This window comes from Podarcis cretensis, assembly GCF_951804945.1.
Source record: "Podarcis cretensis genome assembly, chromosome: 2".
Lineage (NCBI taxonomy): Eukaryota > Metazoa > Chordata > Lepidosauria > Squamata > Lacertidae > Podarcis > Podarcis cretensis.
The window spans coordinates 127,752,475-127,780,331 of record NC_137171.1 but is presented as its reverse complement, the minus strand read 5'-3'; the positions used below and the strand labels follow the sequence as shown (position 1 = coordinate 127,780,331).

The following is a 27,857-nucleotide window of genomic DNA, read 5'->3' as shown; positions in this document are numbered from 1 at the left end:
GGGGGGCACCCGGCAGCTGCCGTATATCTATATACCACCTACGTCTATCAATTCCCTATCTACATTAAACTATTATATATATATAATATGTACATAGCTATGTATGTATCTATACATAAGAGTCCGGCACCAAAGTGCCCTCATTCAAGATGGCCGCGGGCCCTTCCTCCCGCTCCAAACATGGAAGAACCGGCTGCCCTGACCCAACATGGCCTCTCCCTTTTCTCAGAGCGCCTCCTAGGCCTCCGCGGTGGCTTCATTTCCGGGACGGCCCCCCTCACGCGGCGATTGGTGGAGAGCTGGGCGCTCTGTGCGCGGTGATTGGTCGAGGCGGAGGAGGAACCCGGAAGAGCCGGCTGCCGGGCTTTCCTCGTGGCTTTGGGAGAGAGAGGAGCGAGGCAGCCATGGAGGAAGGAAGGGCAGCCGGAGACCCCAAGAAGGTGAGCGGGGAGCCGGGTTCCCCCAGGGGCTGGGACAGATGCCCCTTGGGGGGCCCTGACCATTTGGGGGCTCTGGAGGCTGGATCCCTGCCTTACTCCCCTTCATTCCTCATGAAGTTTCCTAATACCAGTTATACCATATGCCTTATACCATTTGCTAAGATTCTCTGATTAGCCCTGCTGTGTTTTATTTAATGGAAATTGAGACTGGTTTCCTAGGTGAAGCTTTTTCTAAGCAGTCCCCTGTAGGAAATATTTCATGGAAAATTGGATTCACCACCTGAATGAAGCTCTTTCCACATTCCAAGCACTGATCTGGTTTCCGACCTGCATGAAGCTTTTCCCAAACACTCCCCTGTATGAAGTATCCTATGGGAATTGAGAATGGAGCTGCAAAGGAAGCTTTCCTCACATTTCAAGCACTAATTTCTTCCCCCGTTAGTTCTTTCATGTGAAGTGAGGCTCTCCTTCTGAACGAAGAGCTTTCCTTGATGGGAAGTGGACTGGGAGCTCCGACTAAAGTTCTCTCCACACTCTGAATATTTATATGGTTTCTCCAATTTTGTGGATTCTCTTGGTTGTCTCCCTTCTTCTTCCTCTCCAATTCACCACCTACAATCTGCTGTTATATGGCAGTATTCTCATTTCTAATAATAATAATCCTAGCCTCAGGAATAGATAGAGCCTGAAATGAATGAACAATGTAAATGAATGCTTGTGAAAGAGGAAGAAGGGAAATGAATTACTGCCTTTTTTGGCTGGTATTATCTAACGTATTTATGGGACCCGGAGATTCAAAAAGCCTGGCTCGTTCCAGGGATGGATTTAATTTGGCTCAGTCGTGGGATCTGCTCCAACTCCAAGCTCAGTCATTTCTTTGCTCAACCAAAAACAGAGAGATGCCGAAAGGGAAACAGAGAATTTGACAGGATGTACCTCCACATCCCTGAGATCGCTGAAGCCTACATGGAAGTAGGGCTGCAGAGGGGGGTCGACTGGATGGCCTTTGGGGTTCCCTTCCAGTTCTGGGATCGTTCGGTGCTTTAGCAGGCCATTCCTGCTAAAGTTGAGGGACAGAAAGTGGTGGAGAGACAGAAAGTTGACATCTTTAAAGAAATCCCATTTAAACTGAGAGTCAAGAGAAGGGCAGAAATGACAGGTAGATTAAGGGGAAAAGACAAGAGCGACTTTGAAAAAGAATGGGGACCATTTATATTATATTTGCAGAAACAGAGAAAGCCAATAGACTTGATGGCAGGATTTAAACAAACATTCACATTATTAGCATTAGAAAACGTTTAGAAGATAGTGAAATATTACAGTGTATTTCCTTTTATTTTTATGTTTTTAGGCTTGATGTTATGTTGTTAATAACTTTATCTGTTAGGAGTTACCAAAGTGGGTGAAAAGAGAAACAAACCACAAGCGGAAGTTGGGGGAAGCCCTGGAGGGGAGGGAGGGAGGAATATATAGTGAATGTTAAGAAATTGTGGGGCTGGATGGCCTTTGGGGAACCCCTTCTGGCCCTTCCCGTCTGTGTCTCCAGGACTGGGACCTGGGTGCTTTTCTCTGCTCCAGGCCCTCTTCCAATCGCCCCCCATCTATTAATTTTGGCTGGCCCCCCCAAAGAAGGCATCCACTTGGAGCCCATCCTCTCCTCCGCCTCACGAAACAGATTCTGGGACACGTAGTTTATCCTCTCTAGCCAGTTTGTCCTATGTTCTTTTAAATGTGTGTGTGTGTGTTTTGGAAGCGGGGTGTGTGTGTGTGTGTGTTTATTGTTTTGCTTTCTTCCTGTCCTTCATATATGCATTTTGCGCCTTTTGTCTCCTATTGCTATGCTCTGAGCAGCCCCGCGGTATTCGGATGAAGGGCAGTATGCAGATTTAATGCATGAACAACAATTCTGCAGTTCCCAGCACCCTAAAACTAGAGTTCCCAGGGGTCTGGTGGGGGGTGAGCATGTGCTTTATTTTTTAATCTTTTTTTATTGATTTTCCAATAAAAAACCTCCAATTGATATATCCAATCGTAATACTCCAATTAAAATTAAAAAACTAAAATAAAAAAATCCAAATTATATTTCAAATTATAATTATTAATTTTTCGGAGCTCCCCATGGTCTGGATCTCTGAAGCATATCTCCACATCTCAGTCCTGACTCTCCCCGTCATTTCCATATTTTCCACCTCTCGATTTTGACGCTTTATAATTCTCCGTCGCTGAGTCCATGATTCTCAACCATGTCAAACACCATGTACTTTCATTCGTCGAATACAGCTTTGGTAATATAGATTTTTCCAACTGGCGTGTGCTTTCAATGCATTTAGAATTCCTTTGCAATGTTGCCGGTTCCGTCAGGCTAGCTCTGCGGTTTTACTTGGCCTTTTGCTAGTTTCCTTGATTGTCTGACCCCAGATAATCCCTCTTTCTGTCTGCCGCCCCAAAGAAAAAGAAGGTCGTCAGGAGATACTGGGAGGGCGATGCCCCCCAAGCCGACCCAGAACAGAGTGGCGCTCGGGATGCCAAGAAGCCGCGGCAGGATGAGGCCTCCCCAAGGAAGCCGATGGGTCCTGGCAGGAAGAAGACCATATCAGGGGTACGGTCCTTCTTTTTCTTTGCATTTCCAACATTTATTATTGTCTTATTCCTTTTTCACTAATTTCACAGGTGTAATATATGAAACATTGCAAAGTAGAGAAAGAATAGAGATATTAGTTGTGAGATTTAAATGCAATAGTGAAAGTAAGAAATGTAAATTAAGTGAATAGATTGGGAAATTTTCAGGTGTCATTGATGGAAGTAAAAAAAACCTGTACAAGATATAAAAGTATGCTTAATTATTGATGAAAATGATATGTTAACACACATATATATAGAATATCAGTTATGTTCCTTCTTTTTCTTTACATTTCCAACATTTATTATTTGTCTTATACATTTGGGCTAATTTCACAGGTGTAATATACGAAACATTGCAAAGCGGAGAAAGAATAGTGATATTAGTTATTAGATTTAAATGTAATAGTGAAAGTAAGAAATGTAAATTACCGTATTTTTCGCCCTATAGGACGCACTTTTCCCCCTCCAAAAATGAAGGGGAAATCTGGGTGTGTCCTATGGGGCGAATTCAGGCTTTCGCTGAAGCTTGGAGAGCGAGAGGGGTTGGTGCACACTGACCCCTCTCGCTCTCCAGGCTTCGGGAACGCATCCGCAGCCTGCTTCCCAGAGCGCCGGGTGCGCTGAAAGCAGAGCGCCCGGCGCTTCGGGAACACATCCGCAGCCTAGGCAACCCTGCGGGAGTTGCCGCAGGGCTGTCTAGCCTGGGGATAGCAGCCTGCCGCCCGGCGCGAGAGGCGCCCTGAAGCAGAGCGCCCCTCTCGCCGGGCAGACATCCGCAGCGTGGGGAGCCCTGCAGGAGTTCCCCACAGGGCTCCCCACACTGCGGATAGCAGCCTGCCGCCCGGTGCGAACGGCACCCTGAAGCAGAGCGCCCCGCGTGCCGGGCAGACATCGGCCAGCCCCAGAAGCTCGGGGGACAGAGGGAGGCGCAGCGCCGCCATCTCACTGTTCCTCAACCTGGTTCGGTTTCCCCGACCTGGTTTTTTTTTTGGGGGGGGGGGGACTGGGTGCGTCCTATGGGACGAAAAATACGGTAAGTGAACAGATTGGAAAATTTTCAGTTAATTTTTTAATTTTTATTGGAAATTTTACTTACAATGCCCCCCCAGTACAGAAATACAATAAACATAACATTCCACAGTACCAAAAACCAAACAAAACACTTCCTTTATCCTGTTTCTGGCATCCTTATTTACTTATGAGCTGTTTCCTTTATGAATAATTTTTAAGTTTTTTCTAATTAATACTTAAATATCCACAAAGAAACAAGTCCAGGTATGTATTTTAGGGCACTGTTTTGTGAAGTATTCTCTGCGTGCCCCCCCCCATGCTTTTTGAAAATCTTGTCTAGTGTGATCTCTAATTTGAAAATTTTCCGATGTGATTGATGGAAATAAAAAACAACAACTGTATAAGATATAAAAGTATGCTTAATTATTGTTGGAAATGATATGTTTAAAAATAATATAATTTTTCATATATCATTTTCAACAATACGATATATGAGAATATCAGGAGTATGAAGGGAAGTAGGTCTGAATTCAAGAGGGGGCGGCTAGATGGCCTTTGGTGGGTCCCTTTTAAATTCAGGAAGTCTGGGGAAGGGGCTGAATCTTTTTTGGGGGGAGATACAACATGCCCCCAATTCCACGTCCGCCTGGTTCGCTCTTTGGCATTTGCTGCAATCCCTGCCTTGCAGGGGGCTGGACTAGATGGCCCCTGGGGGGCCCCTTCTGACGCTGTGATTCTGTGATTTCTTCCAGAAGGTGGACCCGTTTCCTGGCCCGGCCTCTGTCAGCCGTGAGCAAGTGCGCAAGTTCCAGCGAGGAGCCGGGGGCCAACTGGTGAGGCGCTTTGGCCTTCCTGGGGGGGCGGAGATGTTCTCCCTAGGCGTGTGGGGGGAGCTGCGGGCCACCATCATCTTTGACCCCCCCCCTTTTCCCATGTCCCACAGGGGACGGTGTCCAACAAGCGCCTTAAGCGCCAGCTGGCCAGGCAGGAGGAGAAGGCCCAGGCAGCAGCCAAGCAGGCGGCCCGGATGGAGATGCTTCTCCTGGAGGATGCTGGGTAATGTAGTTTCTGCACCTGCATTTGAGAGGCTGTTGGGCGGTGGGTGAGCCTTGGTTCCGTAGCTGTCAACTCTTCCCTTTTCTTGCGAGGAATCCTATTCGGAATAAGGGAATTTCCCTTAAAAAAAGGGAAACGCTGACGGCTATGTTTGGTTCAGTGCAGGCAAATAGTGCCAAGAAATCTTCATTTACTTTAAAAAAAATTCCTTTTAAAAAACAAGATTTACTTTATCGTTTTCAGTTTTACAGCATTTATATAAATTACAGAATTTAAAACATATTTAAAACATATCCGACTTCCCTTCCCACCCCCCTTCCAAGGCTCGTTTCATTTTCCTTTTTTGCTTCTTATTCTAATTAATCCTTATTTTTTTCTCTTTCCTAATTTTCCCTTCTGGGTATACATAAACTGCTCAATTAATTCCAATCCTGCTAACGTTTTTAAGTTGCCTACAGTAATTTTTCAAATATTCCACAATTTCCCCCCATTCCTTTTTTTAAAAAACTTTTTCCTTCCTGATCTCTTATCCTTCCTGTTAAACTCGTCATTTCTACACATTCCATCAGTTTCTCTGTTGGTGCTGCATCTTCCTCCTGTTTCTGATCACAAATTGTCCGGGCTGCAGTTGTTGTGTATAGGAATAAGATTTTCTGATCTTTGGGTACCTCTGGACCAGTTACTCCAAAAAGAAAAGCTTCTGGGTTTGTTTGTTTTAAAATTAGAAGATTTATTCAACATTTTTTTCAGTTTATTATAAATCATTTCCCTGAAGGCTTTGGCTACATTACACTTCCCCCACATATGATGAAAGGTACCCATTTCCAACATGTATCTGATTCTGACTTGTACATCTTTGCTGGTTTGTTAGATGATAAATGCCACCTATACATCTTTTTCATATAGTAGTAGTAGTACAGTAGCAATTATTATTATTTATGTATACCTTGCCCATTTGGCTGGGTTTCCCCAGCCACTCTGGGCGGCTTCCAACAGGATATTAAAAACACAATACAGTAAAACATTAAAAACTTACCTCAACAGGGCTGCCTTCAGATGTCTTCTAAAAGTCTGGTAGTTGTTATTCTCTTTGACATCTGATGGGAGGGTGTTCCACAGGGCAGGCGCCACCACCGAGAAGGCCCTCTGCCTGGTTCCCTGTAACTTGGCTTCTCACAGTGAGGGAACCACCAGAAGGCCCTCGGTGCTGGACCTCAGCGTCCGGGCAGAATGATGGGGGTGGAGACGCTCCTTCAGGTATGCTGGACCGAGGCCATTTAGGGCTTTAAAGGTCAGCACCAACACTTTGAGTATAGTGTGCTCTCTCTCTCTCTCTCTCTCTCTCTTTTTTTGAGAAGATTGAAAAATGTTTATTGAATATATGAGGGGAAATTGTGTACACTTGAAAATGTTGGCAGCATAAAGATAAATTCAACAGTGTAAATAAGTTTTGATGGATGTAATAATGGAATACTGAGTGGCTTAGTTTTTGTAAAATATGCAGGGCTTTATGGAACGCAAAATGAACCATGGAAAGAGAAGAAGGAAGTCATTGGTATTTTAAGGAGATTTAAATAAGTATTCTAAATTATAAAACAGAAAATTTAATTAATAATAATAATAATGCACTGATGGGGAAATCTGTGGGGCTTAACTTAAGGCTTTGAAAAACGAGAAACGCAGTGAAACTGAAATGGCTAGATTCACCCACCCCTCTCTCCTTTTTTAAAAAAATATATTTTATGTTAGGAATTTCAATAATTAACAATTTGTCAAAAATACATCATCCTCACTTCCCCCCTCCGAATAAAGTTCTCTTTTAGTTTATAACATGCCGCAAGTTTTAAATCCTTCTTCCACGGTCTCTCCCATTCACGTGTTTCAATATCCCTTGCCTAATGAACCTTCGTTTCCTGAGAGGTCCGGCATCATTGCTGCCTCTAACCATAGTGGGCTGTTGCCTCTGGGGTGCAACTCTGCCTCACTTTCTCCCTCTGCCCCGCCAGGTTCCTGGAAGGAGATGAGGGGGAAGACACCTGCACCATCGCCCAGGCCGACATCGCAGAGGCCGTAGACCTGGCCGCCGGTGCCAAGGTAGGCAGGGAGGGGACAATGTGGGGGTCTTGAGGAAGGGGACCCCCTTCCTCAATGTGGGGGCCCCCTCCCAGGGCCTCACCCCAGCCTGCTTTCCTCTCACCAGCATTTTGAGCTGCGGCTGAACCAGTTTGGCCCGTACCGGGTGGACTACACGCGCAACGGCAGGTGAGTGAGCAAGAGCTGTTTGGCGGTGGAACGATCTTGTAGCATTCCCAAAGCAAAGGAAGGATTGGACTCTGATTAATAAAATACACACGAGGCTTGACCAGCAAGACTCTGGGAGGAGGGCCAATAATAATAATTCTCCTCTGTCCACCCCTCGGCCCAGGTCGTTTTATTCACAAAAGAACCCTTTACACAGTGTTCGTAAGAACCAATCAGATTTCCGCTGAGCATTTCAAAACCCCTACGTACGACAAAGTTTGATCAGAAGAAATTATTTTAACTACAAAGATACTATTTCCTACTTGAGCATGCATCTGTAGTTCAGAGTAAATAAAATAGGAATAAAAGGAGGAATGCATTCAGCAAAACCCCGGAGGTCATAAACGGGAGAGACAGGATGGCAGTATTTACCGGCTCCTTGTGAACTCTCTTCCTGGCCTTTAAGATCTATCGAAAGATTAAACTACATCAAAGTCACCTACTATCTTTATGTACTGAGCATGCCTGATGAAGCAACTGGCCTGTGTTTAGAATGCTTATAGGTGCCTGTCAGGTGTAGAGAAAGCAAATGGCCGAGGTGGAGAGGCCTGGGGGATTCGATCAGAAATGATTGTCAATGAATCAAACCCAGTCAACGCAATGCGTTCATCGTGGACACAATGGCTTGCTTCATTTTTCATAATTCCTCATAGCAATCCCACCTGGCCCCCCCACTCTGGATATTTGCACCCCTACAGGTCTCCCTCGGGAGGTGGTGGGCTCTGCCTTGTATGATTTAACTGAGATTCCTGCCTTGGGGAATCCTCCTCTTCCTCCTTCGCAGGCATCTCCTCCTGGGGGGCCGAAGGGGCCACGTGGCGGCCCTCGACTGGCACACAAAGACCTTGATGTGCGAGATCAACGTCATGGAGTCCATCACAGACGTGGCGTGAGTGGCTAAAACGTGTGGGGGTGCCGTGTTGAGTTTTTTGGGGGGCGAGCAGGAATTGCACATCTGTTATCAATCAGTTGGGACGCGAGTGGTGCTGTGGGTTAAACCACAGAGCCTAGGGCTTGCTGATCAGAAGGTTGGCGGTTCGAATCCCTGCGACGGGGTGAGCTCCCGTTGCTCAGTCCCTACTCCTGCCAACCTAGCAGTTCGAAAGCACATCAAAGCGCAAGTAGATAAATAGGTACCACTCCAGCAGGAAGTGTTTCCGTGCGCTGCTCTGGTTCGCCGGAAGCGGCTTAGTCCTGCTGGCCACATGACCCGGAAGCTGTACACCGGCTCCCTCAGCCAATAAAGCGAGACGAGCGTCGCAACCCCAAAGTCAGCCATGACTGGACCTAACAGTCAGGGGTCCCTTTACCTTTACCTTTATCAATTAATTAGATTTATATACTGCCCTTTATCCGTAGATCTCAGAGCAGTTCCTTTTCTGTCCTCCCACCCCATTCCTCTCGTCTCTCTTCCCAAGCCACTTCCTCCACGGTTCAAACGTTCTGCCTTTGGCAAGTACCAGCGACAGCCTTGCCAGGTATTCCTGGCACTCCTATCTCCACATTGCACCGCAAGGGCTTCCCATCTTCCCGGTGAGGTTGTCGCTGCCTCCCCCCAGCTCAGAGATGAAATCTCAAGAGTCGTACCTTGGAACTCGAACGCCCCAACTCCCGAACAAATCGGCTCCCAGACGATTGAAACCCGGAAGTCAGTGTTCCTGTTTTCGAATGTTCTTTAGGAACCCAAACGTCCGATGCGGCTTCCGATTAGCTGCACGAGCTTCCTGCAGCCAATCAGAAACCGCCCTTTGGTTTCCGAACGTTTTGCAAGTCGGACGGACTTCTGGAACGGATTCTGTTCGACTTCCAAGGTATGACTGTGAATGCATAGTCTGCTTAGGGAAGCTGCCCCTCTCATGAAATTTCTTTATTACTATGATTAGTACAGTCGTACCTCATCTTATGTTTGCTTCAGGTTGTGCGTTTTCAGGTTGCGTCCCGCGGCGACCCGGAAGTACCAGAAAGGGTTACTTCCGGGTTTCGCCGCATGTGCAGAATGACGTCACGGGCATGCGCAGAAGCTGCGAATCACGACCCGCGCATGCACTGACATGTGTTGTGTTCTTTTCAGGTTGTGAGCGGGCCTCCGGAACGGATCCCGTTCGCAACCAGAGGTACCACTGTATTGTGGTTCATTACGTTTGCATTCTGCCCTCCATCCATAGATTGCAGGGCGGTTCACGGCTTAATTCAGGGCAGCCTTACCGCTTCTCACTGGCTCGTAGCTCCTGCCCGTAACTGGGCTGCCTTTGCACCTGCCCCTGGTTCTTTCCGCTTCTGAGCTGCGACGCCTCCGTTGCTGGGGGTTGGGCTAGATGACCCCGAGGAGCCCCTCCCGACTCAGCCCTTCTGTTCTCCGCCCTGACGCCGCCTTTCTCCGCAGGTGGCTCCACACGGAGACCATGTTTGCCGTGGCCCAGCGGAAGTGGCTCTATGTCTACGACAACCAGGGGGTGGAGCTCAACTGCCTCAAGCGCTTCCACGGGGTCCAGCGGATGCAGTTCCTGCCCTACCACTTCCTCCTGGCCACAGCGGTGAGGAAGGCCCACTGGGGCTGCCCAATTGGGGGGGGGCAGTTATCTTCCTCTCCTGACCTCCAACAATCCCCTCTCTCTGGACCTCTGAGAGCAAGAACCGTTCAGCAGTAGAAGCTGTTCAGCAGAGGTTAGGGGTGGGGACCATCTGCCGGGGACGCTTTCCCTGCGATTCCTGCCTTGGGGGGCGGGTTGGGCTAGATGACCCTTGGGTCTCCCTTCTGCCTCTACAAAGCTGTTATTCTATGCATCCATACAGGGTCTTACAACCTGTGGGTTCCCCTTTCCCTCCTTTTGAGGGAACAGTCGTACCTTGGAAGTCAAACGGAATCGGTTCCGGATGTCCGTTCAACTTGCAAAGCACGGCTTCTGATTGGCTGCAGGAGCGTCCTGCAGCCAATCAGAAGCCACGCCGGATGTTTGGCTTCTGAAAATTGTTCAAAAACTGGAACAGTCTTCCCCCTGTTCTTCCTAATGTCTCAACAAATGAAACCAATTTGAAGGGGAAAAAAGTGTTGCGTGGAAAAAAATACGAGAGAGAGACATTGCACATACCTTTGTAAATCAAGAAAATCTTTAATAGAAATACATTTTAAAAAACTAAAAAAAAAAACCTGGATCAATTACTTCCGGGTTAACAGCAGCAGCAACGTGTTATTTATACCCCGCCCATCTGGCTGGATTTCCCCAGCCACTCTGGGCAGCTTCCAACAAAAGATTAAAAATGCATTAAAACATCAGTCATTAAAAACTTCCCTATAGTTGTCATATAGTTGTTTAATACTTTGACATCTAATGGGAGGGTGTTCCACAGGGCGGTTTCAATCACTCAGGAGCCGAAAGTTTCAAGTTCAAAGGCATTCGGCTTCTGAGGTTCCACTGTAGTTTAATTGACCAACGGAAAACACAAATAAAATGTGAAAAAGGAAAAGTAGTAGTAGTAGTATTCTGATTGTTATTATACTTGTACCCTGCCCATCTGACAGGGTTGCCCCGGCCACTGCACAGCTTCCCATGAATATCATTGGAAGAGCTGACAAGGACAGCCGTCTTTCAACTCATCTAATACATAGGTGGCGCTCTTAATTCCTGCATGCTGAACCTCCTGTGTTTCGTATAAATGAATCTCAGATATACATGTCTGGGCAAAACCCAAGCCTGCAAGTAATCCATTCTCAGCTTGCTGGAGCCACCACCCAGGGATTAAATATGTGGCAAGCATCTTTAGCTAGGTGTGGGAACACCTTGAGAGAACAACAGGCGGCAGACTTCAGTCAGTGGCTGAGGTCCAGCTCCGAGGGCCTTCTGGCGGCCCCCTCCCTGCGAGAAGTAAGGTTGCAGGGCCTTCTCGGTGGTGGCTCCCTCCCATCAGATGTCAAGGAAATAAACAACTATCCGACTTTTAGAAGGCATCCCCATTTAGGGAAGTTTTTAATGTTTGATGTTTTATTGTGCCTTTAATCTGTTGGGAGCTGCCAAGAGTGGCTGGGTCTCCCAGATGAGCGGGGCATAAATACTACTATTATTATTATTATTAATTTTACTGACAGGTTTGAGCATACACAGTTACAGGTATTTACACAATCTCCTGCTAGAGCCCTGACAGGGCTACTCCTTTAGATAGAGACTTGCCCCTGTCTCGCACAGCAAAACACACAGCAACGTCCAGATCCTGGTTGCAGGTTCAAACTTAGCTCCAAGCACAGCCCAGCAGCAACCAGCAGAGATTTCACGCGGCAGAGAGACATTGCTGGCCTGGCTCCTCTTCTGTTAGCCGGGACAATCCCATCCTGGCCAGATGCCAGTGGCAGATTCAGCAGTTAGCATGGAGATTTGGGCCAGGGGGAATCACCCAGCCATCTTGCACTCGCAACTTATCCAGGTGCAAGAAGCCTAGATGCCCCGGCACCATGATTTTCCCCAGGCCAAGAATAAATCTTCTCCCGCGGTGCGGAGAGGCGTGTACAGGACCCCGGCTGAGAGTTCGCAAAGCTGTCTCCTTGGCGCAGTGTCCCGGGCAAGGCGAGGCTTGTTCCGCCTAACCCTCCTTTTGTGGGTTTGGTTGCAGCTGTGGGTCGGGCTGGCCAGTCTTGGGGGGGGGGGAAGGTCAGGACCCTCTCCTAAATAAGAACTGGCCCCCCACCTGGTCTCTCCTGGGTGGGTGGGTGCCTTTCCCCACAGAAAAGAGACCCCCCCCCTTGGATGCGAGGGTCTGTTTATTACAAAGCTCTCTCTGTTTTTGTGTGGCCCCCCTCCCAGAGCGAGACGGGCTTCCTGCAGTACCTGGATATCTCTGTGGGGACGGAGGTGGCCACCATCTGCACCAAGGGGGGCCGGCTGGGGGTCATGGCGCAGAACCCCTCCAACGCCATTGTCCACCTGGGACACAGCAACGGTGAGACTCCCACTGCGGCGGGTTGGGCTGCATGGACTCTGGGGGTCCCTTCCAAGCCGGCCATTCTGGGCTCCTGCGAGCAGGACTTGTGGGGCAGGAGGGAGGTGGGGGGGGGGGGCGGTTGTAGCTGTTTAGCCACTGACAGAAAGGGAGGGAGCCGATGGCAGGCAGGAGTAGCCCTCCCTCCCTTCCCAGTTTGATCTTTTCTTTCCCCCCCCCCAAAAAAATATAGGCACAGTGACCCTCTGGAGCCCCAACGTCAAGGAGCCCCTCGTTCGGATGCTCTGCCACCAGGGGGCCGTGAGGGCGTTGGCTGTCGACGGCTCTGGCACGTGAGTGAAATGATTATTTTCATTTGCAAAATGCGAGTCTTGCTCTCTCTCTCTGGGGCGGTTTCTGCACCTTCCGTCTCCCCTTGGCTGCCAGAAACCGTCAGCGTGTGACGGCGGCCACAATCCTGTGTTAGGGAAGAATCTAGGTGTGAGGCTGCTCAGTCCCTGCGGAATAAATGAAGGAGTCCAGCCCCCAACCGGAGCAAATAGCTGTAGACCAAAGTTGATTGCGCAACAGGTTCAAAGAGGAATTTTGAACCCCAAGGATGGGGTGACAAGGGCTTTTTAAAGTTGTTGCATATAAAAGCAATTTAACATCTTGCCTATTAGTATCCTCACCTGTAATACCAAGTAAAAAATGCTTCTGGTTTTTAAAAAAATGTATATTTCAACATCTTTTTCATCTCATTATATATGATTTCCCAGAAGTTTTTTTACTTTCTTACATTACCACCACATATGGTGAAATGTTCCTTCTAGGACAACTCAGATCTTAAACCTCCACTGTGCTGTGGGGACGCAGGTGGCGCTGTGGGTTAAAGCCTCAGCGCCTAGGGCTTGCCGATCGAAAGGTCGGCGGTTCGAATCCCTGCGGCGGGGTGCGCTCCCGCTGCTCGGTCCCAGCGCCTGCCAACCTAGCAGTTCGAAAGCACCTCCGGGTGCAAGTAGATAAATAGGGACCGCTTACCAGCGGGAAGGTAAACGGCGTTTCCGTGTGCGGCTCTGGTTCTGGCTCTGGCTCTGGCCAGAGCAGCGATGTCACGCTGGCCACGTGACCCGGAAGTGTCTCCGGACAGCGCTGGCCCCTGGCCTCTTAAGTGAGATGGGCGCACAACCCCAGAGTCTGTCAAGACTGGCCCGTACGGGCAGGGGTACCTTTACCCTTTACCTTTATGGTGAAATGTTCCTTCTAGGACAACTCTGATCTTAAACCTCCACTGTGTTGTGGGACCTCTTTGGGAGAAGGAAAGGCTCGGGAGAAAACCCGACACAATTCCAGAGTGGGATCCCTAAGGCAGTTGGTTGGTCTTCTTCTGCCAACTCCTGCTGCCAACGTCTCACTCTGCTTTCCTTTGGACCACATCAGCCAGGCCACGAGGGGGGTCTTGTCATAACAGTGTCCTTTTAAATCTCTCAGCGGGATCGGGGTTACGGCTTTGGCTCGTTTCTGCTTCATTCGGCATTGCTGTGTTTTGCGAACTGCCCTGCGAGTGCAAATTCAACGATAACAGCAAATAGTAAATGACGGGAGGTGTGTGCAAATGCAATAAATCGCGATAGCAAAAAAATCGTCGGCAGCCAAAGGAGAAATCGAAGACGGGCCAAAACACACGGCAAAGTTGAGGCAGGCTGGGCTGTGCGAGAAAGCTGCTTGCGGGGGCCGGATTCAAGAGGCAGGGAGTTCCCAAGTGTCAGTGGTGGCACGCCGAAAGGATTTATTTCTATTCCCCACCCCTTTTTTAAGTCATAAATAAAGAAGAATAAAAATGTGCACCCCACCCCAGAGACCATTCCGTTGTAACTATCCAACCTCCCAGAATTTCAGCACCTCTTGTGATGGTTTGACCCCTTTATTCCCCTTAAGTGTGGGAATAAAACAGCCTTCAGCTGCCAGCAGAAGAACAAGGCAGGAGCCAGTCTGGGTTCCCCAGGCAGGGAGTTCCAAAGTTGCTTGGGAGGAGCCACTACCAAGAAGGCCCTGTCCTGCCCAAGTCTTCCTGGGAGGGTGGTGGGACCAAGAAAAGCCCCCCACCCCCCCCACCCCCGAAGATCTCAAAACCTGGGCAGCCTTATAAGAGGGAATGCAGTTTTTCAGACAGCCTGGCCCTAAGTCATTGTAGCATGCGGAACAAATGGGTACCCAGTGGGGCTGTTCGAGGGAGTTGTTTGCTCCCTACAAGATTTTTAAAGAGGGGGGCACACCCCAAGACAAAGAAGCCCCTTCTCTGGCCACTCAGACAGTGTTTTCCCCCCTTCATTCTCATATATATATATATATATATATATATATATATATATATATATGAGAAACCATTCCATTGTGACAATCCAGCCTCTCAGAATTTCAGCACCTCGTGCGATGGTTTGACCCCTTTTCTGTTTTAACAGTACGAATTCTGCAAACACTTTCTGTATCTCCTCCTCAAAACCATTCCTCCTTTTTATTCCCCGTCTTACCTTAATGGCACATGTTCATCTATCATTATTAGCTATACCCCACACCTCTTTATACCATTCTTCCATTTTATATTCTGCTTGCCCCTTTCCACTTCCTGGCTATAATAATTTGTGCAGCTGTCAATAATTTTACCAGCAAGTCCTTCCTAGCCTGCGAACCTTCCGCCCTCTCATAAATTGATAATAACGCTACCTCTGGACTTTCAGTCTGCTTTAACCCAGCAATTTCTGTTATCTCCCTTTGCTAATAATTTTCTTTTATTCTTATAGAGGTTTTCAACGTATGTTTCTCCCACATTTCCCCCCAGCCTTTTTTTTGGGGGGAATATTTTTTATTAGAAATTTCAACATAACAATTTATCAGAAACACACCATCCTCATTCCCCGCCCCATTTTCCCCTTCCCCCCTCCCACCCCAGACCTCCCTCAGCTCTTCTCTCTGGTTTTTCAGCACATGTTATTCTCTGCATATTATAAAATTGTAAAGATCTTTAATTTATCTAACTGTATGTTAAAAATAATAAATTTGTGTATGTTTATTCGAAACCTGCCAAGGAGTCCAACTCATTTTGTCGTTTCTTTAAGTACTTTGTAAAAGGTTCCCATTCTTCTTTAAAGTCACAGTTGTCCTTGTCACGTAGTTTGTGCGTTTATTTTGCCAGTTCCGCTTAGTCCATCAATTTCTCTTGCCATTGTTCTTTGGTCGGGGTTTCTTCGTTCTTCCATCCTTGTGCTATTAAGATTCTTGCTGCCGTTGTTGCATACATAAAGATATTCTTAAATTTCCTTGGCAAGTCTTTCCTTACAATCCCTAACAGAAATGCTTCAGGCTTTTTTACAAATGTTAATTGGAACATTTTCTTCAACTCGTTGTATATCATTTCCCAGAATTTTTTAATTTTACTACAATACCACCACATGTGGTAAAAAGTCCCTTCTTTTTCCTTACATTTCCGACATATATTAGAGCCGGTTTTATACATTCTTCCTCACTGGTGTTATATACCATCCACACATCATTTTCATGTACAGTGGTACCTCTAGAAGCGAACGGGATCCATTCTGGAGCCCCGTTTGCATCTAGAAGCAAACGTAACCAGTGACGGCATGTCTGCGCACGCACGTGTCACTTTTCGACGCTTCTGCGCATGCACGTGGTGTCATTTTGAGCATCTGCGCATGCGCAAGCGGCAAAATCTGGAAGTAACATGCTCCGTTACTTCCGGGTTGCCACGGAGCGCAACTCGAATGTGCTCATTCCGAAGCACGTTCAACCCGAGGTATGACTGTAGTATTCTTTCAGCAAAGAGCAGTCTGTAAATTTTAAATCAGTTTTCCACAATCTTCCCCAATCTTCAAACATTATATTATGACCTATATCTTGTGCCCATTTAATCATTTCTGATTTCACCTCTTCATCTTTTGTTTCCCATTCTAGCAGACTGCTCTATGCACCTTTCAGCAACTTCACTTTCCCTTCTACGACTTCCTACATTTTCCCCAGCCTTGACTATTTCGTTGTCCTGTTGTCTCTTTTAATTGATCTTCTTTCCAGTGCAGAACAGGTGCCACGTAGTGCCTATGAGAACGACAGCTCTGCCAACCCCTGTATTTTAGGGGGGCTGGACTAGATGACCCCAGGGGTCCCTTCCTGACCCACAACTCTCTGCTTCCTCTCCCCGCAGCTACATGGCCACCTCTGGGCTGGACCGGAAGTTGCACATCTATGACCTGCGCACCTACCGCCGCCTCCACTCCCTCCTGCTGCCCACTGGCGCCGGGCAGCTAGATTTCAGCCAGCGGGGGCTCCTGGGGGCCGCATGCCAGGAGGTCATCCAGGTAACTGGGGGCAGGTGGGGGGACTATGTTGTTAGGAAATCTGCCATATCAGGAGAAACTGGCCACTCTCCAGGCACCCGGCACGATCTCCTGGTGTGGCAGATTTCCCAACAACATGGTAGCAGACGCCCATGGTTTTGGATCCACGGAAAACTGCAACAGAGGTCAATGGATCGTAACCATCCTCTGCTACCACGTTGTTGGGAAATCTGCCATATCAGGAGAAACTGGCCACTCTCCAGGCACCCGGCACGATCTCCTGGTGACCTTCCTGTCTGCATAGGAGTATTGCATGTAGATCAAGAGAAGTAATAGTGCCACTGTATTCTGCTCTGGTCAGACCTCACCTGGAGTACTGTGTCCAGTTTTGGGCACCACAGTTCAAGAAGGACACTGAGAAACTGGAACGTGTCCAGAGGAGGGCAACCAAAATGGTCAAAGGCCTGGAAACGATGCCTTATGAGGAACGACTAAGGGAGCTGGGCATGTTTAGCCTGGAGAAGAGGAGGGTAAGGGGTGATATGATAGCCATGTTCAAATATAGAAAAGCATGTCACATAGAGGAGGGAGAAAGGTTGTTTTCTGCTGCTCCAGAGAAGCAGACACAGAGCAATGGATCCAAACTACAAGAAAGAAGATTCCACCTAAACATTAGGAAGAACTTCCTGATGGTAAGAGCTGTTCGACAGTGGAATTTGCTGCCAAGGAGTGTGGTGGATTCTCCTTCTTTGGAGGTCTTTAAGCAGAGGCTTGACAACCATATGTCAGGAGTGCTGTGATGGTGTTTCCTGCTTGGCAGGGGGTTGGACTCGATGGCCCTTGTGGTCTCTTCCAACTCTATGATTCTATGATTCCCGGCAGATGCAGGCTAGGTCGCGATCGGCGATCCTCCTCCACGTGAGAAGAACACACCGCTCTTCCCCCCCTCCCAGGTAGGGGGAAAGAGAGAGAGACAGAAATGTATTTACATGCCTTTATTTCTGTCTTTGCAGCATTACAGAGAAAGCACGTCTGCTCTCATCAGAGTCCATTAGAAGAGAGTTAAACTCCACCTCCTGTACTTCCTGTACAGGTCATATTGCACTCTGAGCTAATTCCGGTGCCTTGCACTGAAAATAGACCCTCCCACTGTTCCCACGGAACAGAACCAACATTCCCATTATGTTTTGCTTCCAAGCCACCTGCTGCTCGCGGTCGCATTGCATCCATATCGTAACAATTTCCTGGGTGGGCTTCGCGGCTCCATCTCGCTCAAATCCTAAAGCCCAGCCCCCAGCCCCACATCCGGCACCGGGTTCTAATTCAGGCAAGGCGGAGACGGCTTGTCGCTTTGGAGCATAACCTGGCAGGCTCTTCCTGTGTCCTTATGGAGCCTCCAGGTCGATAACAGTCTATCTTGATTCCTCTGTCTCTGGGGGTATTTGACTCCTATTCGGACAAGACGGGCCCGATTTATTTTTGTGTTCCTTAGCACAACCAGAATCCGCTTGGCAAGGCAGTAGTGTGCAGAAGCAATTATGTTTTTTAAGGGGGAGTATTGTGGGTTTTTATGGTGTATTTTGTGTTTGTATTTTGTGATTTTATGTTGTAACCGCCTTGAGACTCACAGGTATAGGGCGGCATACAAGTTTAATAAATCGTCACCGTCATCAAGGTATCCTAAGCGATCGTCAGGGCTGCAGCAAGTTGTAGGATCCTGCCCTGAGCGGGGTGGGCTGGGTGACCCTCTGGATTCCCCTTCTGTGCTGTGAATCAGCTGAGTTTTGCGCTTTTTGCAAATTGCTTTGAAAAAGGGCTTTTTTTTGGATCAGATGGAGGTAAAGCCAGAATCTCAAAAGTCACAGCCTGCTGGATCAGGCCCACAGTGGCCAGCCAGATGCCTCCCAAATCAGGATTCGAACTCAAGATCAGGACTACCTTGGTCAGCAGCCATCAACCGGCTTCTGCACGGATCTGTCCAATCAAAACCATCCAAGTTGGTGTTTCTCTCTCTCTGACTCTAGTGGGAGGGAGTTCCACAGTTTAACTGCGCAGTTTAACCTGTCCTGAATCTCCTGACATTCACGGGCACGAGTTCGAGTGCTGCGCCAGAATGGGGGGGAATTGATCTCTCCACTTTTCCCCTTGCCTGGTGTAGTTGTACAAGTTTCTATCACATCGCCTCTCACCCCGACTGGAAAGCTGCCGCCGTTCTTCACAGGGGCGTCGCGCCATCCCCACAGAGCCCGGGAGTCCGCAGCCCCCCAAAATCTGTTTTTCTCTCCCTTCCCAGGTGTACAAGGACATTGTCTCCTGCCCGCCCACAAAGCCTTACCTCTGCCACTCCCTTCCGCGCCCAGCTCACGCCCTGCGCTTCTGCCCCTTTGAGGACGTGCTGGGCGTGGGCCATGGAGAAGGCTTTGCCAGCCTCCTGGTGCCAGGTAAGGGGGTGGCGGGACGGGGGTGTTGGGATACTGCCGGGGAGATGGGGGCATCAGGCAGGCCCCCAGCCACGGGCTGGCAGCCGGGCAATCACCGGTCTCCCTAGGAACAGCATCAAACAGCGACATGAGCCTCAGATACTTTTAGAGACTCGTGCACGCTCTGTCAGCAGAGTGAATAAATCTCTGCACATGGCGGGTTGAGCCATGTGTAAGCACATTTACAGCATTTATTCAGCATAGTTCAGGAGCAAAGGAAAAAACATGCCTGCTTCCCTTCGTGTCCAGCAAACTGCGACATAGCAGAAGCAACACACAACGGAAGTTCCCAGCAGACTGAGCTGGAAGTAAACAGGCATGTGACACACAACAGTCAGGCCTGTTCCTTTTTAAGGTGGAACGGAAGTATATCCTAACTGGGGGACCCTGGGGGTCATCCAGCCCAACCCCCTTGCAGTGTGTCTGTGATTAGCCCAAGGGGAAGGGTGGAGCAGATGGGCTGGGTCTCCCCCCCGCCTTAGAGGGGGTATTGAGTCACCCCCCTCGGCTTTCCTCCTGACTCACCCCTTTTCTCACGCCGCAGGAGCCGGGGAGCCCAACTTTGATGCCCTGGAGAGCAACCCTTTCCGCAGCCGGAAGCAGCGCCAGGAGTGGGAGGTCAAGGCTCTCTTGGAGAAGGTACCCAAGGAGGATCGGGGCCCTGTCCTCGCAGAGGCCGGCCGTCTTCTCTTCCTGCCGCGACTCAGATAGGCTGCCCCTGAACTTGGAGGCTCCGCAGGTGAAGCGGAGGAGGGCCCTCACTTCCTCTCACTCTCGTTCCCTCCCTCCAACAGATCCCGCACGAGCTGATCTCGCTGGATCCCGGCCAGCTGGGCACCGTGGACAGGGTCTCCCTGGAGCAGCGGCAGAAGGAGCGGGTTGAAAGACTGGTGGGTCTTCTGGGGCGAGGGGGGGTTTGGGGTGGGGGTCTGTCCTGGGGTAGCCTGATGGGGGGGACAGGCTGGTAATGGGGGGAGAGACTTGCCAAAAATGTGGCGGCTTTGAGACCCCTTTTCAGAAAATTATACACATATATATGTATGTGTTTGTGTTTGTTATGGGACTACACACGTAAATCATTAAATACGATGTGACCAGCCGCAAAACGGGATACTAGTGGGGTAAAATACTAAACCTATTTTTATGTTTAAATACCGTAGATTCCGGCTCATTAGGTGACTGGGTGTATAAGACGAACCCCCCCCCCCCCCAAATCTGCAGCTTTGCTGGGCAGCGGCAGTGGGCTCCCAGCACGGAGCGGAGCCCGCCGCCCACTGCAGCCATACCCGGCATATAAGATGACCCCCAACTTTTTAACCTGTTTTCCGGGGTTAAAAAGTTGTCTTATACGCCGGAATCTACGGTAGATGCATTTTACAGAACAGTGGTATCTCGGTTCCTGAACATATCCGTTTAATAACGGATGCAGTGGTACCTTGGTTTCCAAATGCCTTGGTACTCAAACATTGTGAACCTGGAAGTCAGTGTTCCTATTTGTGACCTTTTTGTAGAAGTCGAATGTGCTCTGAGTGTTACATTGAAGTCTGTCTGTTTTTGCTATTTATTTTGAATTTTTGTGGCTCGTTTTTGTGACTTTGTGGAACCCAGTTCAGCTACTGATTGATCGATTGTGTGGCTGAAGTACATTGTTTATTGCTTTCATTTTATGGATCAATGGCCTCGTTAGTTAGTAAAATTCATGTTGAATTGCTGTTTTTTTTGGGGGGGGGGGGTTGTTTTTAAAAGTCTGGGACAGATTAATCTGTTTTGCATACCTTTCTGCTGGAAAGCGGGCCTTGGAACGGACTTCCGGGATGGAATTAAGTTTGAGAACCGAGGCACCACTATTTCTGAATTTCTCCAGGGCTACGACCCCCAAGCCAAGGTCAAGTTCTGCCCCCGGAAGCGGACGAAGGGCCGCGACTCGGCCGTGGGGAGACTCCGGCGCCGGAAAAAGGTGGCCGCGGAGGAGCAGCGCGTAAGTGCACTTTTCCCAGAATCCCCTCTGGTTCCTTTTCTGTTTCTGTTTCTGACAGAGCAGCTGCTGGGAGTCACAGGACTCTGTTTACATTCCAGAGACCTTCCAGTCTCATGGGAAAGGAGACGGGATGTGACCTTAGTGGTTTCCTGTTTCCTTGTTCCTTTGTTCAGTCGCTCTCTGCGTAGCTAGAAAATAAAGCATAGCAATGTAGCTCATACTATCTCATCCTTCTGCCTGCTGTTTTGATGCTCTGCTGGGACGACATGCCTGAGGCCTTATCAAAGGATCAGGTCATCAGTTAATCGTCGGGAGGCGATTCCAAAGATGAGCCTTATCAGCCCAGTCGAACGGAGATTCCAACATCCCCTCTGCCTCCTTCGCCCGTGACCCCCGTCTCCCCCCCCCCCTTCTCCTTTCTGCACAGGCGGCCATTCGGAAGAGCATCTCACAGCGCCAAAAGGAACAGCAGCGGCCATGTCCACAGGCCCCCAAAGCCCCCCAAGGTCAGAGGTCGGCCTTGGACCGCTTCCAGAAGTAGAAACGGGGCAGGGGGCCATCTGGCTAGAAAAGAAGAAGCAGCCCCCCCCCATGGGGTGGAAAGGACCCTCTCGGCCCCCCGCCCAGCGGCAGGACCTGCTGGCCTTCCCTCTGCGAGGAAGAGATATGGGGACTGCGTGGGGTCGAAATCCTCCGCAAAGCCCCTCTAGTTCTTCCTCGATGGCCTTTGGGCGTCTCCTGTGAAAGACCTGTGCTCTTTTTTTTTTCTTTTTTTTTTTTGTAAAATAAAATATAAAACCTTTCCTGGGAAAGTCTCTTTAATTAATAATAATAAATAATAACATTTTATTTATATCCCGCCCTCCCCAGCCAAAGCCGGGCTCGGAGTGGCTAACAACAGTAAAGTAATACGGCATTCTAAAATCAATTCCTTATAAAATCAGTTCAAATCAAATTAATGGCAACCGTTGGGCTAGAGTTTGTTCTGCGCGCGGAAGGGTCTCCTTGAGAGTAGAGCGTCCTCAAAGCCCAGGAAGGAACCCGATTTGTGGAAGAGGAGCAACCCATGGGTACAAATAATAAAATTATTTATTATTATTACTGTTACTGGCGGCTATGCTGTGCCTCTGCGGTTGGAGGTGGTGAATGCCACCGGATGAGTCTGGGAAGGATGTTGGGGCTCAGGCCCTGCCAGTGGGCTGATCACAACTTCACACCCATTGGGGCAGGGGGCTGGGCGAGACGACACTCATTATTATTATTAGGGCTCCCCATAATATGCATCTCTCTCTGATGTTGGACTGGATGGGTCCCCATTGGCCTGATCCTGCAGGCACTTTCCCTATGGAACTCCCTCCCACTAGAGGCAGCAAAGGCCGGCTTTTGAAGACAAGTGGGTGAATAGGAAGTCTGTCAGAGGCTGTGCTCAGCCTCCACTGTTTCTGCTGAGAAGGAATGGCCCTCCTCTGACGGAGTCCAGAGAAACCGGCTGCCGGTCAGTGAAGACGAACGGCTGGGGCTGGTGAGCCGAGAATTGTGACCTGGTGGTGCAAGAGGTGCAAGCCCTACCCTGACCCCCACCATGAAGGTGACACCCACAGCCCAGGCTGCCCCCCCCCATGTGTTTCGGATATCACATCCAAATCCATGAGGACTAGTAACATGGCCATTTTTTGAAACCGAAAAGTGTCCAGGGAAGGCGGCGGAATATCCCAGGTCCCAAAATCCAGTGGCAGAAGTCCTGCTGCAAAAGGAGCCTTGGCTAAGATTCCCGCACTGCAGGGGGTTTGACTGGATGACCCTTGGGGGTCCCACCCCATTGTCCGGTTCTGTCATTACACCTCTGCCCCACAACCGAAGTCGTCTGCTTGCCGCACCTGCAGGCAGAAGGAAGGGCTGGGTGTGTCCTCGGAGAACTGCTGCTGACTTTGTGCGTTGCTTAATGAACCAGTTGCCGCATCTGACGCTGCAAAACCAGTTGCCAATTCAGCACTATGAGCTTGGCTGGCGCTGCTCCCGGTGCCCCAAGTTTCTGAGGCTTCTCTGGCGGAGTCCCAAGGGTGCAGCTTTCCTCCGGTGAAGTCTTCGTCTTCCTCACGCCGCCAGCCACGCCAGGGCCTTGCAGCGGACGAGCCCCAGGGCCCTCTGCCAGGCGCTGCACGCCCCCTCGTGGGTGCCCACCTCCTCCCAAACAGCCACCATCTCGGCCGGCGCCACGCCATGGACGCTGAACAATACCTCCCTGTAGCAGCAGGCGTCCGGCGGGAAGTGCTCCGAGCCAGCCATGTGGGGCAGGTGCAGGGGGGCCAGGCCGGCCTGGCGGGCGCACAGCCCCACAAAGACGTCCTCCAGGGGCACCAGGGGGACGTGGCATGCCGCCCCCAGCAGGGCTGGCACGGCTTCCCCTGAGAGGACGTAGGCAGTGCCACTGCAGTACGGGGGGAAGGCGTCGCCCGGGTAGAGCGGGTCCGGGAGGTGGTGCCGACTCCGAGGGTCGCGGTTGGGGCTCACCCACCAGTGGATGCGGCCCAGGTAGGGCGGTGGGGGGCTGGGCAGGGCGCCCAGGTGGCGCGCCAGGGCGGGCAGGTTGAGGAAGACGTCGTCGTCGGCCTTGACCACGAAGGAGGCCCCTGGACAGCACGTGGCTGCCCACCCGAGGAGTGCCAGGGTCTTGAGCGTCAGGTTGGCGTAGGTGTCCAGGAAGCGGCCCTGGAGGAGGTCTCCGTGCTGCGCCGCCTCCCGCTCCAGGGCGGCCTGCTGGGAGGGCCCCGAGGGCACCCCCAGGGCGAAGAGGGTCCTTGTGGGGCGCCCGCCGGCCCACAGCACCCCGCCCCAGCTGTCCCGCACGGCCTGGCGCCGGGCGGCGTGGTCTGGCGCACTGGCCACCAGGACCAGCAGGAAGGGCGTGCGGAGGGCGCAGGGGTCGCCCGCGGGCGCCAGCAGGAAGGCCTCGGCGGAGGGCAGGAGGGGGGCGCAGCTGGAGGGGGAGAAAGGGCGCCCCCTGCTGGAGGGGAGCAGGTAGGGCAGCGAGCGCGACAGCAGCGCCTCGTGCGCCCCGCTGGCCAGGAAGAGGACCCCCAGCGAAAGGGCCGAGGCCCCACAGAGCAGCAGCAGCAGGAGGCGGCGGAGGCGGCGGCGGCGGGGGGGCGAGGGGGGCAGCGCCATGCTGCGGGGGGGCCGAGACGCTGCAAGAGAGAAGAAGGAGAGAGGTGGAAGAAGTGGCATCCTGCGACCCTCCCCGCCCCGGTTTATTCGGGCCTCTCCCGGCTTGCAACCTCACAGCACCCCCCCAAAAAAAAAACACACTTTATGCTGCCCACCCCCGCAGGGACACGACTTGCAGGAGGTGCCCCCCCCCCCCTGGCGCGCTGCAAGCCCGTCTCTGCACATGGTCGCGCCCGCCTCGCGGTCCCTGCCATCTTGCAATCTCATCATGCCAAACCCCCCCCCCCCGCATGCATGCAAAAAGATCTCCCTGCCCTCCAGATGCGCGGGGGGGGGGCGTTATGGAGCGACGCCATTGCCGGGGGGGGCAAGACGCGCACAGAGAGAGAAACAGGTTGAGGCGGCTTCCTTGTGCGAAGCGCGACCGATGCCTCCTCCCTTTGACCCATTCCACCTTGGACTCTCCCCCTGTCCCGCCCCCCCCCCCATCTTGCAACCTGAGCCCCCCCTCCCCGCAGCCCATCTCTGCAAAGAGCACCCCCCCCCGCAAGACCAGGGAGGGGCGCGCCAGGCCGAGAGGATGGAGAGATGCGAAGATGGAGGAGGGCGAGGCCGCTTCGGCAGGGAGGATGAAAGGGGGGGGGGAGGGAAGAGGAAGAAATACAAGGGGGGGTCTCCGTCTGCCTCCCCCGCTCCCGCCTTGCACCCTTGCTCCACCAGCCACCTCTCCCCCCGCCCAAAAAATGCGGCTGCAAGGGACCCAGGCGTCCGGGCGCCAGAATGGGATGCTGGAGGCTGCGTGGTGGCTGTTTTTTTGCCCCCCCCCCCTCAAAATCCCCCACAGCCGCCGCCTCCTGCTGCTTGGAGGCCCCCCCCCACTTTGTGGGCCCGATCCCCCCCCCCCGCTCTCACCTTTCCCTCGTCCGCCAGGAGACGTCCCTTCCGCGCCCAGGAGCCCAGCTGCCCGGTCCAGGCAAATCCGGCCCCCGCTGGCCGGCCCGGCGCTCCGATTGGAGGGCAGCCTTTGCCCAAGGCAAAGTCGTGGACTTTGAATGAGCCCGAACTGGGGACGAGAGGGAGACACGTGTCAAGAGGAAGGCGCCCTTGGCAAAGCCTCCACGCCTTCAGTTCCCTCCCCCGCAGATGTCCCCGGCGCAAGGACGTGGCGAACCAGAAGGGACCAGTCGCTCGCGGCGTGGCTGGTCAGATCCTGTTCAGGGGAGACGACCTTACTCACCTGGGAGTGACAGGCAGAGGAGCAGCGGCTCCCTCCGCCCCTCCCTGGCCCCCGTGGGGGTTAGGGGGCGCAGATCCACGGGTTAGGGGGCGCAAATTACTTGCCTTGCCCCGGGGGCTGACAACCCAGGCTGCGCCCCTGCCTGCCCCCCCCCCTGCCTCGCCCTTCGCCTTCCTCCTTCGGTCCTCCAGGTCTTGCGCCCTCGCCGCCTCCGAGGAGACCCTGCGCCCCACACGGCAGGCAGCCGCAGTCCTGCTGCCCAGGCTTGGGGGGCTGGGTTGTAGAAATGGACGCACAAACTACTGCGTGATAAGGACCACTGTGACTTTAAAGAAGAATGGGAACCTTCGGCAAAATACTTCAGCAAAATGAACTGGACTCCTCGGCAGGTTTGGAATAAGCGCGCACAAACTTTTTTTATTGGTAATATAAGCACAGATAAATTAAGGATCGTTGCACTTTTACAATATGCGGAGAATAATAGGTGCTGAAAAACCAGGCAAGGGCAGTGTTCCCCATTTCCTTGGGGCAGCAAGGGAGGCTGTCTACTCCCATAACAGCCTCTTCATTACCCCGTGTGGGTGGAGAGATGGTATTGTCGGCCATCTTCCAATGCGCCCCCTAGTGGGCCCCCCCACCCCCAGATCACTGCATTTCAGGGGGTTGGACTAGATGACCCGTGGGACCCCTTCCAGCTCACTGATTCTATGGACTATTGCTATGCACTCTGCGTGGGGCTACTTTTGAAGGTGACCCGGAAACTGCAATTAATCCAGAATGCGGCAGCCTGGCTGGTGACTGGGGGCGGCCGCCGAGACCACATGACACCGGTCTTGAAAGATCTACATTGGCTCCCAGGATGTTTCCAGGCATTCTGGGAGTTCTCGGTCCACATACTGCTTAAGCCTGCCCTGTAGAATTTTAAGCATAACTTTGCTAGAGTGTGAAATGAGTGCAATTGTGGGGTAGTTGGAAGTTCAGGGAAGTTACCTAGCTTTAAAAATAAGATAAAATCAACTCCTTTGCCAGTCTCCTCCACTTCAACACTATTTTGCCCTCGGAAAAACAACTCATTTCCCTGCCACCTCCCCAAGCGTGAGGACTTGTATGCAACCCCAGGAAGTGCCCGGAGCTGACAATTGCTGAGCTGATTGTTGGCCAAGGAGAGCCTAATCCCACCACTGGACTTGCCAAGGGGCCAGACACGCAAAGGAAGTTCTATTGTGCTTTGGGTGGTGGGACTTCAGAGGTCTTTGCCTATCCTCATCTTATACTTGGGTCTTGCCCTTCTGCTAATCTGGTACCAAGGATTTGTCTGGACCTGTTTGCCAAGGTTGAACTACTGTAACCCCTGTCTCCCCCTCCCCTTTGGTGACATGTCAGTGATGTAGCAATGATGCCATTGCTTCTTGATCCTCGAACCCTTGACTTCTTGACTCCTTGCTTCTCGACCCTCAGACCCTTGACTTTGTGGCTCCTTGCTTCTTGATCCTTGGACCCTGGCTTCTGGACCCCCATTCCTGCTCCCACCCCGCCATCTTGCCCCCGGTCCCGACATCCCCAGCTGGAACTTCAATCACCCATGAACTGGACTGTGACAATCTGTCCCTGGACAAAATCCGTCCCCGGAATATCCCCAGATTTCATTTAATGTCCCCGGATTTATATTTTAAGTGTTGTAGATTTATTAGTAGGGAATGAATGTTGCATGATTGGTTCAAGGGCACAAGACACATCACATGAGGACCTCTGGCGAGGCCAAATGGCGGGCGCCACGGCAGCGAGCAGCTCCAGAAGCCAGCCAGAGCCAACCGCGCTACCAGGCTGGCTCCGGGCTGCTGAGACTGCCGCTGCCGCTGCCGAGGGGGAACCGGGGGCACCTGCCGCGTCAACTGGGGGAACCACTTACAACCCCCTGTGACCCAAATCGAGCCGGCAGCGAGATCGACTGGCCACCTGGCTGACTGCTTGGCTCTGGGGCCATGAAAACCCCGGAGCCGACGCCAGGAGGAGGAGGAGGAGGAGGAGGAGGAGGAGAGAGAAAGAGGAAGGAGAAAAAAGAGGGGAGCCCCAACCAAGGTTTTTCTAATTTTTTCCTTAAACTTTTTGATTTTTATTATTTAGTTTAATTCTATAAGATAATATTTCTAATCGATTACTTCTCGTTTCAGGGATTTTCACGGTATTTCATTTGTTTTGTGTAATTTCTCAATTCCTGACTGTCTTTTTTCTGCTGAGGCCCAGAGGAAGGCCGCACAACAGAGGAGACCACAGAAGAGAAGATATTACTTCTTCTTTTTAATAACTTTT

General features: G+C 51.2%; 2 protein-coding genes across 5 annotated transcripts; one reads left to right on the top strand and one right to left on the bottom strand.

Annotated features, from left to right (window-relative positions):
- The first annotated feature begins 134 nt into the window (after positions 1-134).
- WDR46 (WD repeat domain 46) lies at positions 135-22,253 on the top strand. Of its 3 annotated transcripts, XM_079964678.1 has the most exons (17): positions 401-440; positions 2,292-2,396; positions 2,890-3,039; positions 4,826-4,906; positions 5,017-5,129; positions 7,136-7,223; positions 7,330-7,391; positions 8,215-8,319; positions 9,814-9,964; positions 12,224-12,359; positions 12,592-12,691; positions 16,555-16,708; positions 18,981-19,128; positions 19,712-19,806; positions 19,962-20,057; positions 21,032-21,145; positions 21,573-22,253. In XM_079964678.1, the coding sequence occupies exons 2-17, from the start codon at positions 2,334-2,336 to the stop codon at positions 21,684-21,686; spliced, it is 1,770 nt and encodes a 589-aa protein (XP_079820804.1). In that variant the 5' UTR covers positions 401-440; positions 2,292-2,333; the 3' UTR covers positions 21,687-22,253. The 3 variants fall into 3 exon arrangements, with proteins under 3 accessions (XP_079820803.1, XP_079820804.1, XP_079820805.1); XM_079964677.1 differs by lacking the exon at positions 2,292-2,396 and having other exon boundaries at positions 135-440; XM_079964679.1 differs by lacking the exons at positions 401-440; positions 2,292-2,396 and adding an exon at positions 2,540-2,725.
- On the bottom strand, positions 13,070-25,271 carry B3GALT4 (beta-1,3-galactosyltransferase 4). 2 transcript variants are annotated; one of them, XR_013835629.1, is made up of 3 exons: positions 25,223-25,271; positions 13,625-13,896; positions 13,070-13,190 (listed from the first exon to the last, which is right to left on the bottom strand). XR_013835629.1 is itself a non-coding variant. In XM_079964716.1 (2 exons), exon 2 carries the CDS (start codon positions 24,308-24,310, stop codon positions 23,240-23,242), a length of 1,071 nt encoding a protein of 356 aa, XP_079820842.1. In that variant the 5' UTR covers positions 24,311-24,330; positions 25,223-25,269; the 3' UTR covers positions 21,946-23,239. The 2 variants fall into 2 exon arrangements, 1 of the variants encoding a protein (XP_079820842.1); XM_079964716.1 differs by lacking the exons at positions 13,070-13,190; positions 13,625-13,896 and adding an exon at positions 21,946-24,330 and having other exon boundaries at positions 25,223-25,269.
- Positions 25,272-27,857: the final 2,586 nt, after the last annotated feature.